The sequence below is a fragment of the Leuciscus leuciscus genome (genome assembly GCF_965113295.1).
Source record: "Leuciscus leuciscus genome assembly, chromosome: 14".
In the NCBI taxonomy this organism is placed as follows: Eukaryota; Metazoa; Chordata; class Actinopteri; order Cypriniformes; family Leuciscidae; genus Leuciscus; species Leuciscus leuciscus.
Window position 1 is genome coordinate 12,976,875 of NC_138738.1, and position 15,813 is coordinate 12,992,687.

General features: G+C 36.7%; 1 protein-coding gene across 2 annotated transcripts; it reads right to left on the minus strand.

The window, feature by feature from the left end:
* Nucleotides 1–406: 406 nt before the first annotated feature.
* tubgcp5 (tubulin gamma complex component 5) lies at nt 407–15,236 on the minus strand. 2 transcript variants are annotated; one of them, XM_082137440.1, is made up of 24 exons: nt 14,962–15,236; nt 14,616–14,769; nt 14,373–14,426; nt 14,163–14,271; nt 13,991–14,087; nt 13,816–13,895; nt 11,349–11,484; nt 11,134–11,251; nt 10,864–10,953; nt 10,494–10,587; nt 9,347–9,608; nt 9,063–9,265; nt 8,853–8,968; nt 7,403–7,671; nt 4,767–4,965; nt 4,494–4,682; nt 4,220–4,402; nt 4,020–4,104; nt 3,728–3,848; nt 2,942–3,093; nt 2,681–2,806; nt 2,387–2,475; nt 2,113–2,213; nt 407–1,118 (listed from the first exon to the last, which is right to left on the minus strand). In XM_082137440.1, exons 2-24 carry the CDS (start codon nt 14,747–14,749, stop codon nt 1,003–1,005), a joined length of 3,123 nt encoding a protein of 1,040 aa, XP_081993566.1. In that variant the 5' UTR covers nt 14,750–14,769; nt 14,962–15,236; the 3' UTR covers nt 407–1,002. The 2 variants fall into 2 exon arrangements, with proteins under 2 accessions (XP_081993566.1, XP_081993567.1); XM_082137441.1 differs by having other exon boundaries at nt 407–1,039; nt 14,962–15,235.
* Between the last annotated feature and the right edge of the window lie 577 nt (nt 15,237–15,813).

Below are 15,813 nucleotides of genomic sequence, written 5' to 3' on the forward strand. Positions count from 1 at the left end.
ACAGTTCAAAAGTTTGGAAACCATGTTACTGAAAAAAGTCTAAAGGCTACATTAATTTGATCAAAAACAGTGACAAACTAATATTGTGAAATATTATTACAATTCAAAATAACTGTTTTCTATTCTAATATATTTTATAATGTATTCCTGTGATGTCAAAGCAATTTTTTTGCAGCCATTACTCCAGTCCTAAGTATCACATGATCTTTTAGAAAACATTTTAAAATGCTGATGTTGCTCAAGAACCATTTCATATTATCAATGTTGAAAACAGTTGTTACTTAATATTTATTGCTTTTTGATGAAAAAAGTCTTTTAAATAGTCCTTGCTGAACAAACATTTTCTTCAAAAATAAACCCCAAAACTTTTGAATGGCAGTGCATATGAAAAAAGTATGATGCAACATTATAGTGTACCTCAAAATCAGGGCAATTATTTTAATATATGCAATCCATTCAGCACAATGAAAAACAGCTTTAAGCAACCACCAAACATACAAATATAGGCTTGAACTGCATACAAATGTAGTCTACAATTTTCATTGTTAGCTCATATTATGTACAATACTTTTTTTTTTTCTATTCACTGTTGCATGTTATATACATAATTAGATCACCTGTAAATTAAATAGCTTTTGGCATGTGCACTTCACATATCCACTGCATGTAGAGGACAATTAAACATATTGAGCCTCAACACTGGCCAACAACGCTGAAAAAACAAACGTCCACAAAACCTTACATTACGTATCTTGATGCAGCAAATGTGCTGTAGACAGAGTAGACAATTTAACACAAGTTTCTCTGGTGACAGACACAAAGTGCTACTTCAGTACCAATGAAATGCTATTGTGATTTTGCCTGTCTCATGTGCTATGATGTCAGATATCCTGGTACAGACAAACAAGAACAGTACAGCAGCCGTCATGCAGCAGTACAATAAATAATCCGTCTTGTGTTCAATGCTCTGGATTGAAGCCATGTTCAATCTGTTAACACTGTTCAAATCCAGCCATTAGTGACAGCGCCAAGGACTCCACTGTAAAAGAAAACGAAACATATATGGTGAGTAAAACGAAATATTTCCGGGTCATAATTAGAAGCAGTGGGGGACTGGCCTCATCAGCGGCGACAACGAAGCACGATACAGAGAGGTGGTGGAATTACTGTTAGGTTGGTGCCACAACAACAACATATCTCTTAATGTGGATAAAACACAGGAGATGGTTGTTGACTTCCGTAGAAGGCAAGCTGACCATCTTCCCCTGTTCATTAGTGGCTCAGAGGTGGAGAGAGTCAGAAGCACCAAATTTCTTGGTCTGCATATTTCTGACGACCTCACCTGGTCTATCAACACCAGCACTGTAATGAAGGCGGCACAACAACGCCTGCACTTTCTGCGGAGACTGAAGAGAGCCAGGCTCCCGCCATCCATCCTCACCATCTTTTACAGAGGAACTGTGGAGAACATCCTGACCTACTGTATCACTGTGTGGTTTGGAAACTGTAAAGCACACGAACGAAAGTCCCTGCAGCACATAGTGAGGACAGCTGAAAAGATCATAGGGGTCTCCCTACCACCCATCCAAGACATCTTTCAGTCACGCTGTGTGCGCAGAGCTTCTGCCATTATAAAGGACCCCTCCCATCCCTCACACAGTGTGTTTGTCCCTTTACCATCTGGTAGGAGGTTATGCAGCATCAGGACTCGCACTGCAAGATTCTGTAATAGTTTTTTCCCTCAAGCTGTCAGAGCCCTGAATACCAGGGTGCCATTCATCATCTCATTGCCATAAATTGCCGCCTTCCCACCCCCCCAATGAAGGAATAAGAGCCCATAAATGACTGTGGACTGTCACCTAAATGAAATGGGCATTGAAAAAAAATTTACCATTATGCACTGTCACTTTACTGGTTTTATGACTTTCTGCTATGCTTGAATTTCACTATTTGATTGTTTTATTGTAATTGTTTACTGTTGCTATGTATTGTGTGTATCAGATGTTGTTGTTTATTCTTGTATTGGTTGCACCTCGGTCTGTACGGAACAAAATTCCGTTCGACTGTATACATGTATACAGTAGAATGACAATAAAGTTGACTATGACTTACAATGAGGAAATGAGCCTCTGCAAACAGCCTTGTTTAAAATGGTCACAAGAAACATGTGACAGTTTTTGAAATCTGACTCCATTTTGTCGATCGACTCGATTCTGAGGAAGAAAAGAAACATATTTAAAGAATGGTAAAAGCCATTTAAAAATAGCTAAAGAGAAGTAAAACCCCATCCTCTTCAAGCTGAGGTGAAAGTTGCAAGATGAGGACATGTGGCAAGATGGAAAAAACTGAAAAGATCCCATACATGATGCATTTTTTTTTAACTTACTTCCAGGCCCCAAAACCAGCCTGCCATCTGTCTGAGAAGATGAGAACCAAATTCAGCACTTTCATGATGGCCTCCTTGACAAAACTAACCTGCAAAGACACAGTAACCCCAACTGATGGATCAGAAACAACACAACTATCTATAACCACCATGGCCAACCACCATGAGGAAGACAGCTTACTGAATTAACAAGAAAAACTGCAAATGTGGCATGTAAGAATGAGCCAAAATCTAAAACATGTACTATTTGTTTCCTGACAGACACATGATTTGGCTTGTTTAATTTCAGCTTACTTTCTCTCTGAGCAGACATCGGTCATGAATGGTGGACAAGTATCTGTAGTGGATTTTAATGAGCTGGTCCAGGTCCTTCGCCTCCTGCACTTGGTGTTGAAATTCTAGACCTGTACTATGTAGGATCTGTGAATGAAAGCATGGTAAATGTCCACATAATGATAAAAAAAAAACGGTTAAAATCAAATTTCTCTGAATTTCAAAAAAAAAATTTACAATTAATTAAATAAATAAATTATATTTTCCGTATGTCAAACTTACCCTAGTCATAATGTAGTTGTGCAGGCTGTTGACAAAGTGCATGAGTTTGACCCTCAGGAGAAACATCCTGTGAATCTGCTGGTTTATGGGCTCTTTGGCTGTGCTTTCCTCAGACTGGCCTCCTTCTTGCCTCTTAGCGGCTACTGTCAAATCTGTGGGAAGACTGTATTTTAAGATTCCATAAAAGCGAAAGTGAACTGAAACCATCCTGATCTGAGAGTACTGTGAATAAAGATAGTTCTTATGTCACGGGAAAAAAAGACCTGTGATCGCAGACCAAAAATAAGTTACAATGGAACGATCAAGTTAAAGGGATAGTTCACCCAAAAATGAAAATTGTCATCATTTACTCACCCTCAAGTTGTTCCAAACCTGTATGAATTTATTTCTTCTGCTGAACACAAAAGAAGATATTTTGAAGAATGTTGATAACCAAACAGTTGATGGCACCCCATTGACTTCCATAGTGTGAAAAAAAAAAAAATACTATGGAAGTCAATGGGGTCCATCAACTGTTTGGTTATCAACATTCTTCAAAATATATTCGTTTGTTCAGGAAAAGAAAGAAACAAACAGGGAAATGATGACAGAATTTTCAACTATCCCTTTAATGATTTAAATAGGAAGTTAATGAAATAGATATGAACTACATAGATATTTTATTGGCTTGCGCATTTAATAGTGTATCCTTTTTGTAAGAATATCCACTAGCTTTACTTCCCTCTCATTTGATTACAAACAAAAGTAAAAAAAATAAAATAAATATGAAATGCAATCATAACTCACCACTGAATCGTAATGTGTCCAGACTATACTTGGCCCATTTGATCTGAAGCAGCAGTAGGAAGACCTGATTGTAGATTTTCTGACACTCTGAACTAATAACAATATCTACAGGCCATGGAACCTGGAGAGAGAAATTATACACAAAAATGCACAATTTATAAAAATAGATACATACATTTACATTTCGAAACAGATCGATTATTTTACTGCATTATAAATGTGTAAATACAATCATCAAAGCAAAAAAAGCTAAAATAATCATTTTCAAAGTTGAAATTAAATTCATTGTAACCTTATAACTCAGAGTAAGACCATCAAGGTTATTCACTGGCTGTTTTTTTCTTGCAGGATCGATAGTTTCAAGAAATATGGACAACCTAGAATCATGAGAAAGATGTGAGAGAAACATTAGTGAACCACAGGATACTGAGTGGTGACAGGTAGGGTTGAATGGTAAACCACAGGATCTCTAGAGAGGTCCATATGCAGTACCGGCTGCTGTCCTCTGGGTGGCGCTGTCCAACAGCCTCTTGCAGCTGCACATTGAGGAATGCCAGCTGCTGCCAGCTCTCCTTCTCCAGAACTTTGTCAAAGATGGCTGTGTAGAAATCATACATGGTATCCCCAGCCTCCAACAGGAAGTAGTTTCTCATGGCCTGCAAGTACCCTAAAAGCCTAAGATTAAAAAAGAGAGGCTTATGCATAAATGCTCTACAAAACTATATTGTGAGGTTTGTGAATTAAGAATTCTCCTGCAGGATCTTACCTGTAGTCTTTCTTCAGGGTTCTCATGAGGTTCCCACAGCATTCGATGTATCTCCTCTCAATATGTGGATACAGACAGGAACGGAGCGTGAGCTCAAACGTCTGACATGTCACAGACTCGGAGGAGCGGTCCAAAATCACACTGCCGCCAGAGAATTTCTCGAGGAAGTCATTCTGCTCTAAATAAAGCCTGCAAGAGATACCACACATTACCTTTGCACTTTTGTGTGCTCTTCAGCGACGTCAAATCATTTATTCTGTATTCTGCGGTTACCTTGCAAAATTAATGGCCAGCAGGGGGTCATGGATGTCGTCCAGCTCCAGATGACGTGCGACAATGGACTGCATCTTGATAAGGCTCTTTTTAGTGGCCTGTTGCTCAGTAACCGTGTTCGTAGGTGATTCTTCTCCATACCGAAGACGTGTCTGCACTGACTCCAAGAAAAGCGTGTACAGACTCTTTCTTTCGGCATCTGCAGAGACACAAGTGTCAGAAATATTAAGACAATCTTGTTTATCATCAAATTTTCTATATGCTATAAGAAACATTAAGGGTGCGTTATCGGCCGATAATAGCTTTATACAGTTAGATCGGTGGTCTCTATAAAGGCCGATCAGAAGAGCTGATCAGATGACGCAAAACTCGGGAGACAATCTTTTTTTATGTGCAGCTAAATTGCTTCACTACATTCACCAGTCTGGCAGTTCTAACGGGTGTCTGAAAGGGACAATAAACTTGCAACATCTTTGCAGAGATATTGTAATAAGACAGCAAGAAACTAAGGCTGTGATATGTCAGAGCATTTCTTTCCTCCCTAAACGCTCAAACTTAACGTCCAAATCAGCTGGATCAGTGATTGTAGAAAAATAAAGTCTACTGTTGCTAAACTGCAGGACATGCTCCTTAATTTATACAGTGAATTGAAGTGCAGTGTTGTTTTACATTCCATTACTTTCTGTTAATAAAAACTGTTTTTTTTTTATGATCCGTATCGGTGATCTATCGGCCAATACTGCTTCCAGTGATCGTAATCTGCCCCAAAAATCATGATCGGAGCACCCCTTTAGAAATATAGAAGTAAAACATCCTAAAACACACAAAAAAAAATATATATATTTAATATTATATATATATATATATATATATATATATATATATATATATATATATATATATATATATATATATATATATATATATATATATATATTATCTATATTTTTTTTTTGTGTGTGTTTTAGGATATATATATATATACATTTTTTTATTTGAATTTTTTAAGAAAAAATGATTTCTTCAAGGTTGTTACCATTAACAAAAACGACACCAATATAAAATTGTGAACGTGCAACAAAATGAAAACTATACTGAAACTATAAAACAATATTGATAACTATACAGAACTACAGAGAAAATGAACCACCATATGACGTATTCATGTCATGGGTATAACTGACAACAGACTTCAATAATAAACTAGCATGCAGCAAAGTAGTAGCAGAAATTAAACGTATAATATAAAACAACTTTATTAAAAATTAAAAGTTACATTTTTTAATTTCAGTAGATTCGGGAACTATTTTTTTCTTCAGGATTCAACCACGAATTTATGTAACTTCTACTTGTTTGTGATTATGACAACTCATAAATGTCATTTTCTCAGCAATTTTTAGAGCTTGATAATAATGTGTATTCATTTTAGATATGGCCACTACATAAGATTTTATAAATGTCCATGATTTTTACAGGTCTAGAAATCTTATGCTCATATTTAAAATGTTCTCCTTTTTCCAGAGTACCAAGACTCTCGGAATCCTGGTTCTTAAATAACAAGGACAGTTGTTAAGGAAACAAATGAAAATAAGTAATATAATGTGTGATGGATTCTTTTAAATTAATCATGTTAAATTAAATATACATTTTTCTTGCAGGATTAACAATTATATGCTTTTCAAACCTGAAATGTCCCCATACAGTCAGTGTGTGTGCATTAGTGAATCATCTCCGATTATAGCCTAACAAAAGGGGAAATGACACTAGACATATCTAAATTTATAAAATCATGACTTTGAGGAACAAAGCTTCCACCTAGTAACAGAAGGGTTTGCTGAATCATATTGGAGAAAATGTATGTACTGAATCATGTCACCTTTGCCATGCTCATATTCTATAAAAACTTTTTGCTGGTGGGATTCTCTCTGAAATTGGTCTGAGATCCTCCGGCCGTGATTGAAACATATTCGAAGGCATTGTCTGGAGTCTGTCTAGTAGTTAATGCTGCGCAGCAGGTTAGTGGAACACTAGAGATATTATTTCCCAAGGGATAGTGTTCATAGGGGTCAAGATGTCGATTAGGAGACGACCCAGGTAAACCCAAGTCAGGTGCGTAGGGGAAAAATCTACCACAAATGTCAGATACTTTTCATCTTGATTTTTAAAAGCTTAAATTTTTTAATCGTTTTACACCATCTTACAGCCTCCCTTAAAGTGTGCTGAGATCCCATTCTCCTGCTTAAGAACAATTGATTTAACTGATGCAAACACCCTCAAACAAAAGTCTTGAATATATTTCTAAAAGTCTGTGCCATAAACACAAACCGGTGACTAGTTGTTCTCAAACGCAGCCTATGGCTGATGCTGGATCTACGTAGATGCAGTCCATTTATGAATCACAAGTGTTCTTAGATAACAAGATACTCCTACTGTTGCAGCACTGGCACATTTATAGCACATGACATTGTCAGTAAATTCTGCAGTGTTGTGTTGTTATATTTGACAAATTTCTTATATTATAGGGGATGGGCAGTGAAACATACTGAAATGAAATAAAAAATAGCCACTTTCAGAAATGCATAAACTAAACTGAAACTGAAAACCGAAATACAAAACTTATTCTCTCTGACACTGACCTCTGGAGGAGCCATCTGGCTGTTCGGTCTCCTTGCAGTCCAGGTTTTTCAGCAGCTGCATGGATTTGCCAGCCATGATGATCTGCTTGAGTACAGGCTTGAGGAAGGACACCATGGTGTGCTGTCTGCTGCTGGACGCCTGCTCCCCACCAGAGCTTCCACTGGCAGCGTCGCTGAGCCTCTCCTCATTCTCCACCGTCTCAGAGACGCTATACAGCGTGTAAGTTGCATACCAGAAGTCCCTGTGGTTTACTGGTACATCCTTGTTCCTAGTAAACATGCCCATATATTTGTTTTTTTTGGCAGGCAGCTTTGTAAATAAGCAGGATAATGTGAAGTCATCCGGTGGTTAGTGCAAAATAAACCCCAAAAGAGTGATCAGCACCGAGACACGACGCTGAGGGGACTTGTATCACCCTGGTCTGAATGGATTTATTTTGCACTAATGACCGGCTGACTGTACGTAATTCCTTACATAGAGTACATTTCAAAAGTTTGAGGTCAGTAAGATTTTTTAAATAAGTCTCTGATGGTCTCTGCATTCCCAAAATGCAAATTATAAGCGACACAAACACAGCACTTGCAGAGCATTTACTGTGAATCGAAACTGAAAATGAACACAGTGCTGTGCTTTACTCTGAAAAATACAGTGTGACGCATCAATCTATGCATGTTTATTATATTTACATAATTACATCACAACTGTTGCAATTTGATGGTTGCACTAAGCCATTTCACTTTCTCACAACCACGCATTGTCAAAATTCATACAAAAGTTACCCGGCAACTGGCGAGTAACAGCATTTCAATGCCGTTGGAGTTGAAGTCGGTACTTTTGACAACACTAGAATAAATGTATTAAAAAGCATTACATTTTGCAGTTAATAGTTATTGTTTAAGGCTATTTTGATGCGATTTCAATCATAATATAGTAAACCATCACCCCTCCCCAACCATTTTTTCCTCTGAATTATGCAATTCACGTGGGTCATGCTTTTCTATTGTGAAATTTAACACAATATTTACAACTATTACAATTTAAAACAACTGTTATATTTTAAATATTTACTGTAAATATTATACTCTAAATATTTTTTAAATATTGTAAAACTATTCCTGTGATGGCAAATCTGAATTTTAGCAGCCATTACTCCATTCTTACATCATTAAATTACATAATTCTTCAGATAGATTAAAATATTCAAGAAAAATTTAAAACAGTTGTGCTGCGTAATATTTTTTCTGGAAAATGTGATATATGTTTTTCAGGATTTTTGATGAATAGAAAGTAGAAAAAACAGCATTTATTTGAAATAGAAATCTTTTGTAACAACGTAAAAGTATTTCCTGTCACTTTTGATTCATTTAATGCATCTTTGCTGAAAAAAAAAAAAATTGACCCCGAACTTTTGAACGGTAGTGTACATACACATTTACGTTTTTTTTGTACCTCTGAATTATAAACTCTTTGGCAGGGTCAAATAAGTGACCGTGAACGATCCATTCATCTACAATCTCAAGGTACGGCCGGACCGTTTCGACCCAGAGAGAGAAAAGGAGCGCCACCTGATAGGAAGGGGGGAAAAATCATTTTGCAAAAAAAGATGAGTGGTACATCTACTGATAAAAAATAAAAAATTAAAAAAACAGGCACACTTACAGACTGCTCAGAGGCCTCGCCCGCGCTGTCATATTCTATGATGGCCTTGTAGAGGGTGTTGAGTAAGTGTGATGCTCGTAATACGTTGGGCGTTCCTGGCGGCACTTCAGCCACTCCTGTGCAGAAAACCCTGTGCAGCATCGTGATCTGAGCCAGATGAGGACTTAACCGTTCCAGCACAGATGATAGAGTCACCGTCTCATCTATGAAGAATCATAATAGAATTAATACCATAATTATACAAAAATAACTGTGAATACATTTACAGACACAGAAAAAACAACCTTTGGAAATAATGTCTTTTTCGATATTATTGAGCTCTTCTTTAAAGCTGGTGAAGTATTTGTACAGGGCCCAAACGAATGCTTGGTAGGTCCGGAAGGGAGGCTCAGAGCTCTTCTTGGAGGACGAAGAGGACGACGTGGAGTTAAGAACTGGAGGACAGGGCTCTACGTTGTGGCCGGTCACTTCATCAATAAACTTTTGCAGACGGGAAACAGCCTGCCCATAGGCCGCTATGTGCTCCAGTACAGAGTGAAGACAGTTCTGTACACAAATAGAAATACATAAAAGCACCTTGAACCATCAATCCTATGGTTCTATCTTACACAATTACAAAAAAAGTTCTCTTTATTTTAAGTGCTACAGTGTAATTATACATTTGTTACACTGCAATTACATATTTGCATGTAATTATACATAATGTATCCATCGTGATGGCTGACAGATGTAGCGCTTTTATTTCTAAATATTAACAAACTTGCTTTCCATGTCATCAACTATCTTCTATTCCGATTCTTAAATACATGCGAGTTTGTTTTGTCGTCTAAAAACATTTATAAAAACCTTTATAAATGATCTTGATCTGTAACATGAGATGGGCGCAGCCATGTTTGTTTGGGCCACAGTTCAGAGATTCCTTTCTGTTGGATTTATTACAGCACGTGAATTCATCAGTTTCTCCCGAAATACATGAAAGTAAGTGGCAGATGAACTGGAAGAATAGAGTAAACTTTATAGTTACTTACACTGTGTATCTGATATGAATAAAACATGTCGGCAAATATATTTGAATGGATTGTTATTGTTGCTTCCATAGACACCAACCATTGTGTATTTTACAAACTATAAATGTATTGTTTTGCTATAAATTATATGTATTTAAATGTCTGAAACCTAAAATAAACATTAAGTGGTTAAAAACATTGAATAGTTGTGACAAGCGCTGAGTTGCGTTCATCTTTGGCTCAATGCCAGCCATAGCGCAAAAGCACAGTTTGAATCTGGCAGTTTTGTCACGTCAATCAATAAATAAATTCAATTACATAAAATATGAGTCGCACCTTCCCTACTATACGAGCATGGTAAACTTCCAACAAACCCCAAAAACTTAGGCCTGACAGGGAATGATGAAAAACTGTCTCCACTCACATTAGTTAGATGAGTGACCACCACATCATTCCTCACAGTCACCTTGCCATCACTGTGCTGGAAAATGAAAAGTTTTTTTACACCAGAGAAGAGCCTGAGGAGAGGCAGAAAAGAACACATGATTTTTCCTGTGAAAAAAAAAACCTTGATATGAGCAATCAGTCATCATTGTGATACATTCTTATCTGGGAAAGTAAACATTCAAGTGTCAGCAACCAGTGCAACGTAAAAAACCAGAACTGCTTAAACAGGTTCAAACTTGCATCCTTATACCTTCCACATATACAATTTCCACATCAGATATGTACTTTCCTTTGGTAAGAACATGTCTGTCTAGTTTTTCAACATGGCAATCTTACATATGTCATACCAAAGAGTTTCCCGAATCACTTGTGTTTCTGTTACAAAAGACTTTTCTTCAGGAAGGTAGAGAGGCCCAGTGTTATACAGGTGCTGATCCCTGGAGAAAAAGAGAGTGAGAGTGCAAAAAAAAATTATGCAAAATAACAGCATGAAATCTTTACTCAATTTAAAGATTGAACAGTATTTGCTTCAAAACTTTTATTAAATCAGTTAATTGTGTCCAAATTAATGGGCTTGTGATTCTGAAAGCGCATAAGATATCACAAAAATGTCTTACCAGACGTTGTAAAGGTTGGAGTGCAGGTGGAGGCTGTGTGGAAAGCGGGGAGAGTTGGGAACCCAATATGAAGTGACAATATGCTGCTCCAACCAAGCCCTGGAGTCCGGCTCCCCCACTACAAAACAAGACAGTAGGAACTAGGAGTGAGTCCTGATAACAACCTTCATGAACGAATGGCTACTGTTAGAACATGTGCTAATACTGTCCCTTACCAGTCCAGGTGACTTGGACAGTCTTGTCATTCTGCTCGTGGTCCTCCTGTGGCGTCCTGTCTACCTGTATACCAGAATCCTCTCTGCTCAGGGGCTGCTGGCTATCTTCTTCTTCACTCTCTTCCTCAGACCAGTCCTGCCAAAAGATCAAATGATCTGTTGTGCTCCATTACTGCTAACATACCATTAGTCAGTATAGTATAAAATAGCACTGAGGCGTCAAGCCATCTGTCGCCTTGTCCCAAGCTTGGTGGGAGCACTTCAGAATCTGTCCTGAAGAATTAGTGTCTGTACACATACCAATTTCAACAAATCAGTTCCAGGTAGGGTTGGGGATCGTAAGAAATGTTCCGGTTCCGGTTCCCATTCAATAAAAATTATTTAAAACAACTTATAAAAAAAACTAGTAGTAAGGGGAAAAATGCACAATCCTTTAGTTTATTTCCTATACTTGTCAAACGAGTTTAACAGACTGGTAATGTCAACAAATTCAACATATTATTTAGCAATTTATGCAAAGATAATTCATTTTTCTGATGGAAAATAAAAATTTCTGCAATCTCTAGGAGAATTTGGGAATCTCCTAGCTTATTGTCTCTCCAGCAGTGGAGAATACCCTCTCAGAAGGGGTAGAATATGCTTGAACACACATGTAACATCCAGACAGGTGAAACAGAGTATTTTTTAAATCGGTTTGAATGATTGATTCATAAAGACTTCACTTGTTTCATTATGAATCAGCGCTCTAGCAGTTAATAAACAGAACTGCATGCGTCTTGCGGAAGAACATTGTAGCCAGAGCTACTTCTCTCTGTATATGTCTATGACGACTCATGCAGGTACTGGAATACTCCACAGCAGTGACGACCTGACATGTGTAAAGTAGTCCGAGTATAAACGCTTATTACAGGCTTACCGTAGTGATTCAGGATAAGACAAAAACACGGTTTGAAAAAAGGCATTCATGATGTACTCGCTCATTATATACATTTTGTAAATTCTGAACACAAAAAAGTTACGAACTGCAGCTTTAACAGTCGTCTTTATGAATGTTTTGAAGCATCAGATGTAATCGATACACTCGTTATTTGAAGTGACTTTTTTAAAAGGTGATTTACTCTATTTTGGTTGCTACCATAGACATCCGTGTTTATACTTGAACTATAAACTTTTATCTTAGTACTTCTGTGATCATTTGAATATTTGTAACACAGAAATATCGATACTGTGTGGTTGAAAAGACTGAAAGTAAAGCTGTTTCATATATATTGACAACTGCTCTTTCTGGGTCAGCGACAGCTCAAACAGATTTGAATGTTCCGGTGTGAATTTTTTTTCATTTAGGAATAAGATCGCGTGGGTGTTTGAATCGAGATCTTTTAAAGATTAATCCTGCAGCTCTACTGTCTTTATACTCTCTCTCTCTCTCTCTGCGTTGATATCTGACGCAGAATGTATGAGTAGCGCGAGGGCTTTTCAGTGCATTCATTACTATTTTAATATTCATGACAATATTCACATTCTATTAAAGGATAAGCTTCCAGCACTTCGCCCACACATCACACCAGAACCGTTTTCGGAACCGAAACTTAGGAATTTCACACGGTTCCGGTATTTTTCAAAAACACTAATGGTTCTGGATAAGAACCGATTCTCGGTTCCCAACCCTAGTTCCCGGCCTGATGTGATGTTAATGAAGAGCATAGGATGGCATTACGCAAATTTGTACGTAGGTTCATGCAGAAAGTAAGACTGGAATTATCGACGACTCGTTTCAGGCTGATCAGAATCTGTCCTTTCTTTTGGGAGACAATAAATCAATTTATCATGCACTTTTATCTTTGCAGACCTTTTACATACATGAAAAGTATTATCTGAAAAAGCATAATAGAGCACTTTAAAACGTTCCATTAATATGCAAGTGCTGTATCAAATATTCAATTGTTGTTAATTACTATGTATTGTTATATTAGAGCATATAAATAAATTCTGAAATATAATTTTCTTAGTATTTATTTAGTGCCTTGGTGATTTTAAGTAGAATTTCACAGTATTTTACTTTAAATAAACATAGTAAAAGGACAGTTTTTCGTTACAAAAAAGTTCATGCTTTTATTTTTTTTAATCTACCATTACAAAATCTTTTAAATCTTTCTTTTTACAGAAAATAAAAAAATATTAAAAAGCTGAAGAATTTTGACTAATCATTTAGAAGCACTTTTGTATTTGCAAAGCATTCTATCAAAGTATTTTATTATTTTCTAAAAGTTCTGAAGAGACAAAGCAAAAGGACAGTTTGTTCATAACTGATGATCTAAATCTCTTCAAAATCTTTAAAATCTTTCTTTTTAAAAAATGTATAAATATCAACAAGCTGAAAAATATTGACAGATCATTTATAAGCCATATTGCCCAGTACATGATACTAGACAAGAACTGATCTAATAATCGAATAGAGTTCACTCACTGGAGTGTCTGGAAAGGGCCCAGTATCAATTTCTTCTCCTTCCATGAGGTACTTTGCCCAATCAAACGTGTCTTCTTTCTCTGTAGATATAAACATATTAATTTGTAGCGATTTTAGGCTTAGTGTTGTCCAACAGTATGCATATATTTACACAAAAGAGCATAAAAAATCAAACCTGTTTCTTTCAGTCTGGGTCTTTCACAGTAGTTTGTGTTGGATGGAGAGTCAGACAGATGGAGTAATAAAGACAGCATACTGTAATGGGCATCAGTCTGAAAACAGTAATAGAGATATTCAGCATATGTAGTGTTCCAAGTAATATCTGGATAATGTCAGTGTTATCCCACCTTGGTTCCCTCGGTATTAGGAAGAGGAGAACTGAGAAATTCTTCAGTTAGCCGTATCCAGCTCTCTGCTTTGCTTAAGTCAGAGTGAATCATGAGTTTCTCATGAATCCTGGGAGAAAAAGAAATCTCATTAATTAATTTTAATAATCAAAATATCAGCATAACAAAAAATAAAGTACACAGAATTGTGCAAAGCTTCAGACTTCCTACCCATTAATGGATCGCTCCACATTATGTCTGTTGACATCAAGAAAATGGTGAAACCTATCAAGGGACAAAACACGATGAGAGCATTGATTGATTTTATGCGCAAAAATGAAATGTTAAGTGCAAAATGGAAAAAATTTTTTCGTTTTAATTCAATTATTTCGTTTTTATTAGTCTTTACTTTTCACAAATACACGCAAGCCATTACAGTAATAAAATGGAAGAAAAAATGTGCCAAGTACTTACTTGAAATTGGACCAAGTAAACTTCAGAGCCATTTGAAAGTTTTGATCTTCCTCATCCTGAATGGCAGTATAATGTGAGATGAGTCTCCGTGTCTCCAACTCCAGCTCCTTCTCAAACCTGCTCCAGTGAGCCATTATGATGATTCAAGGATCAACTGAAACACAAGATACATAAAAAAGAAAGAGATCAGACAGACAGACAGACAGACAGATAGATAGATAGATAGATAGATAGATAGATAGATAGATAGATAGATAGATAGATAGATAGATAGATAGATAGATAGATAGATAGATAGATAGATAGATAGATAGATAGATAGATAGATAGATAGATAAGCACAAACCTGCTTTTTGGTTATGATGCTGACAGGGGCGAGCCGTTATCAACAGCTGCGGCTAGCAAAACAAGAAACCCATGACAAGGGTGCTCCCTACGTGACACAGATAAAGCGAAAATGTGCCTTCTTTCTCCCGAATATAATCCGATAGCGAAAGTCGAACCGAGGGCTGACTTTAAATCTATTTATCTAATTATCATATTACATGTATTATGATTTCCACTGTTGCCGCCTCCATGACTTCAGACGCTTCTTCTGTGGCGCCGTGTGTGGACAATAACGCAGAGGTGATGAGCTTTATTGCCACCTATCGACCAGGACAGAACATGACGAGACACAACAAATCAAGAGCCAGACAAAAACATCGAAAGTCCAGAAAAAAATCCATTCAGTATACAAAAAAATATTTTGTGCACTTTTTTTTATATGCGTACCTTTCCATCATAAAGTATTTTATTATTTTGTAAAAATTCTGAAGAGACTAAGTAAAAGGACAGTTTGTTTATAATTGATGTGTCACAGATAGTGCATTTACTACAAATAGTTTGAACAAAAAAAGGTCTCGAACTGTATCATCAGATAGCGAGGTCACGTAACAACTGTTACCTTTCCGCCCGCTGGCCAAAACAATGGTTATGTATGTTACCTTTTACATAATCTACGATTGTTCTCAATCATAGTTATGTTAGTTTATTTAATTACTTTTCGTATTTGGTCAATTTATATTAAAATACGAATAAAATGTGCTCGTATTTTGATAGGTAGTCGAAGCTGGTGTCATTTTTCCACTCGCTCACTATGATTAGTTTGGCTTTATGAGTGACCTCTTAACTATCCAATAACAATCTTCTTAGGCGC

Coding starts and splice junctions, on each gene's coding strand:
- tubgcp5 (XM_082137440.1), bottom strand. CDS start 14,749: ATGGCTCACTGGAGCAGGTTTGAGAAGGAGCTGGAGTTGGAGACACGG. Junction 11,485..13,815: donor GGCCCTTTCCAGACACTCCA/GTGAGTGAACTC, acceptor ATCTTTTGGCAG/GACTGGTCTGAGGAAGAGAG. Junction 11,252..11,348: donor TGTCCAAGTCACCTGGACTG/GTAAGGGACAGT, acceptor CTTGTTTTGTAG/TGGGGGAGCCGGACTCCAGG.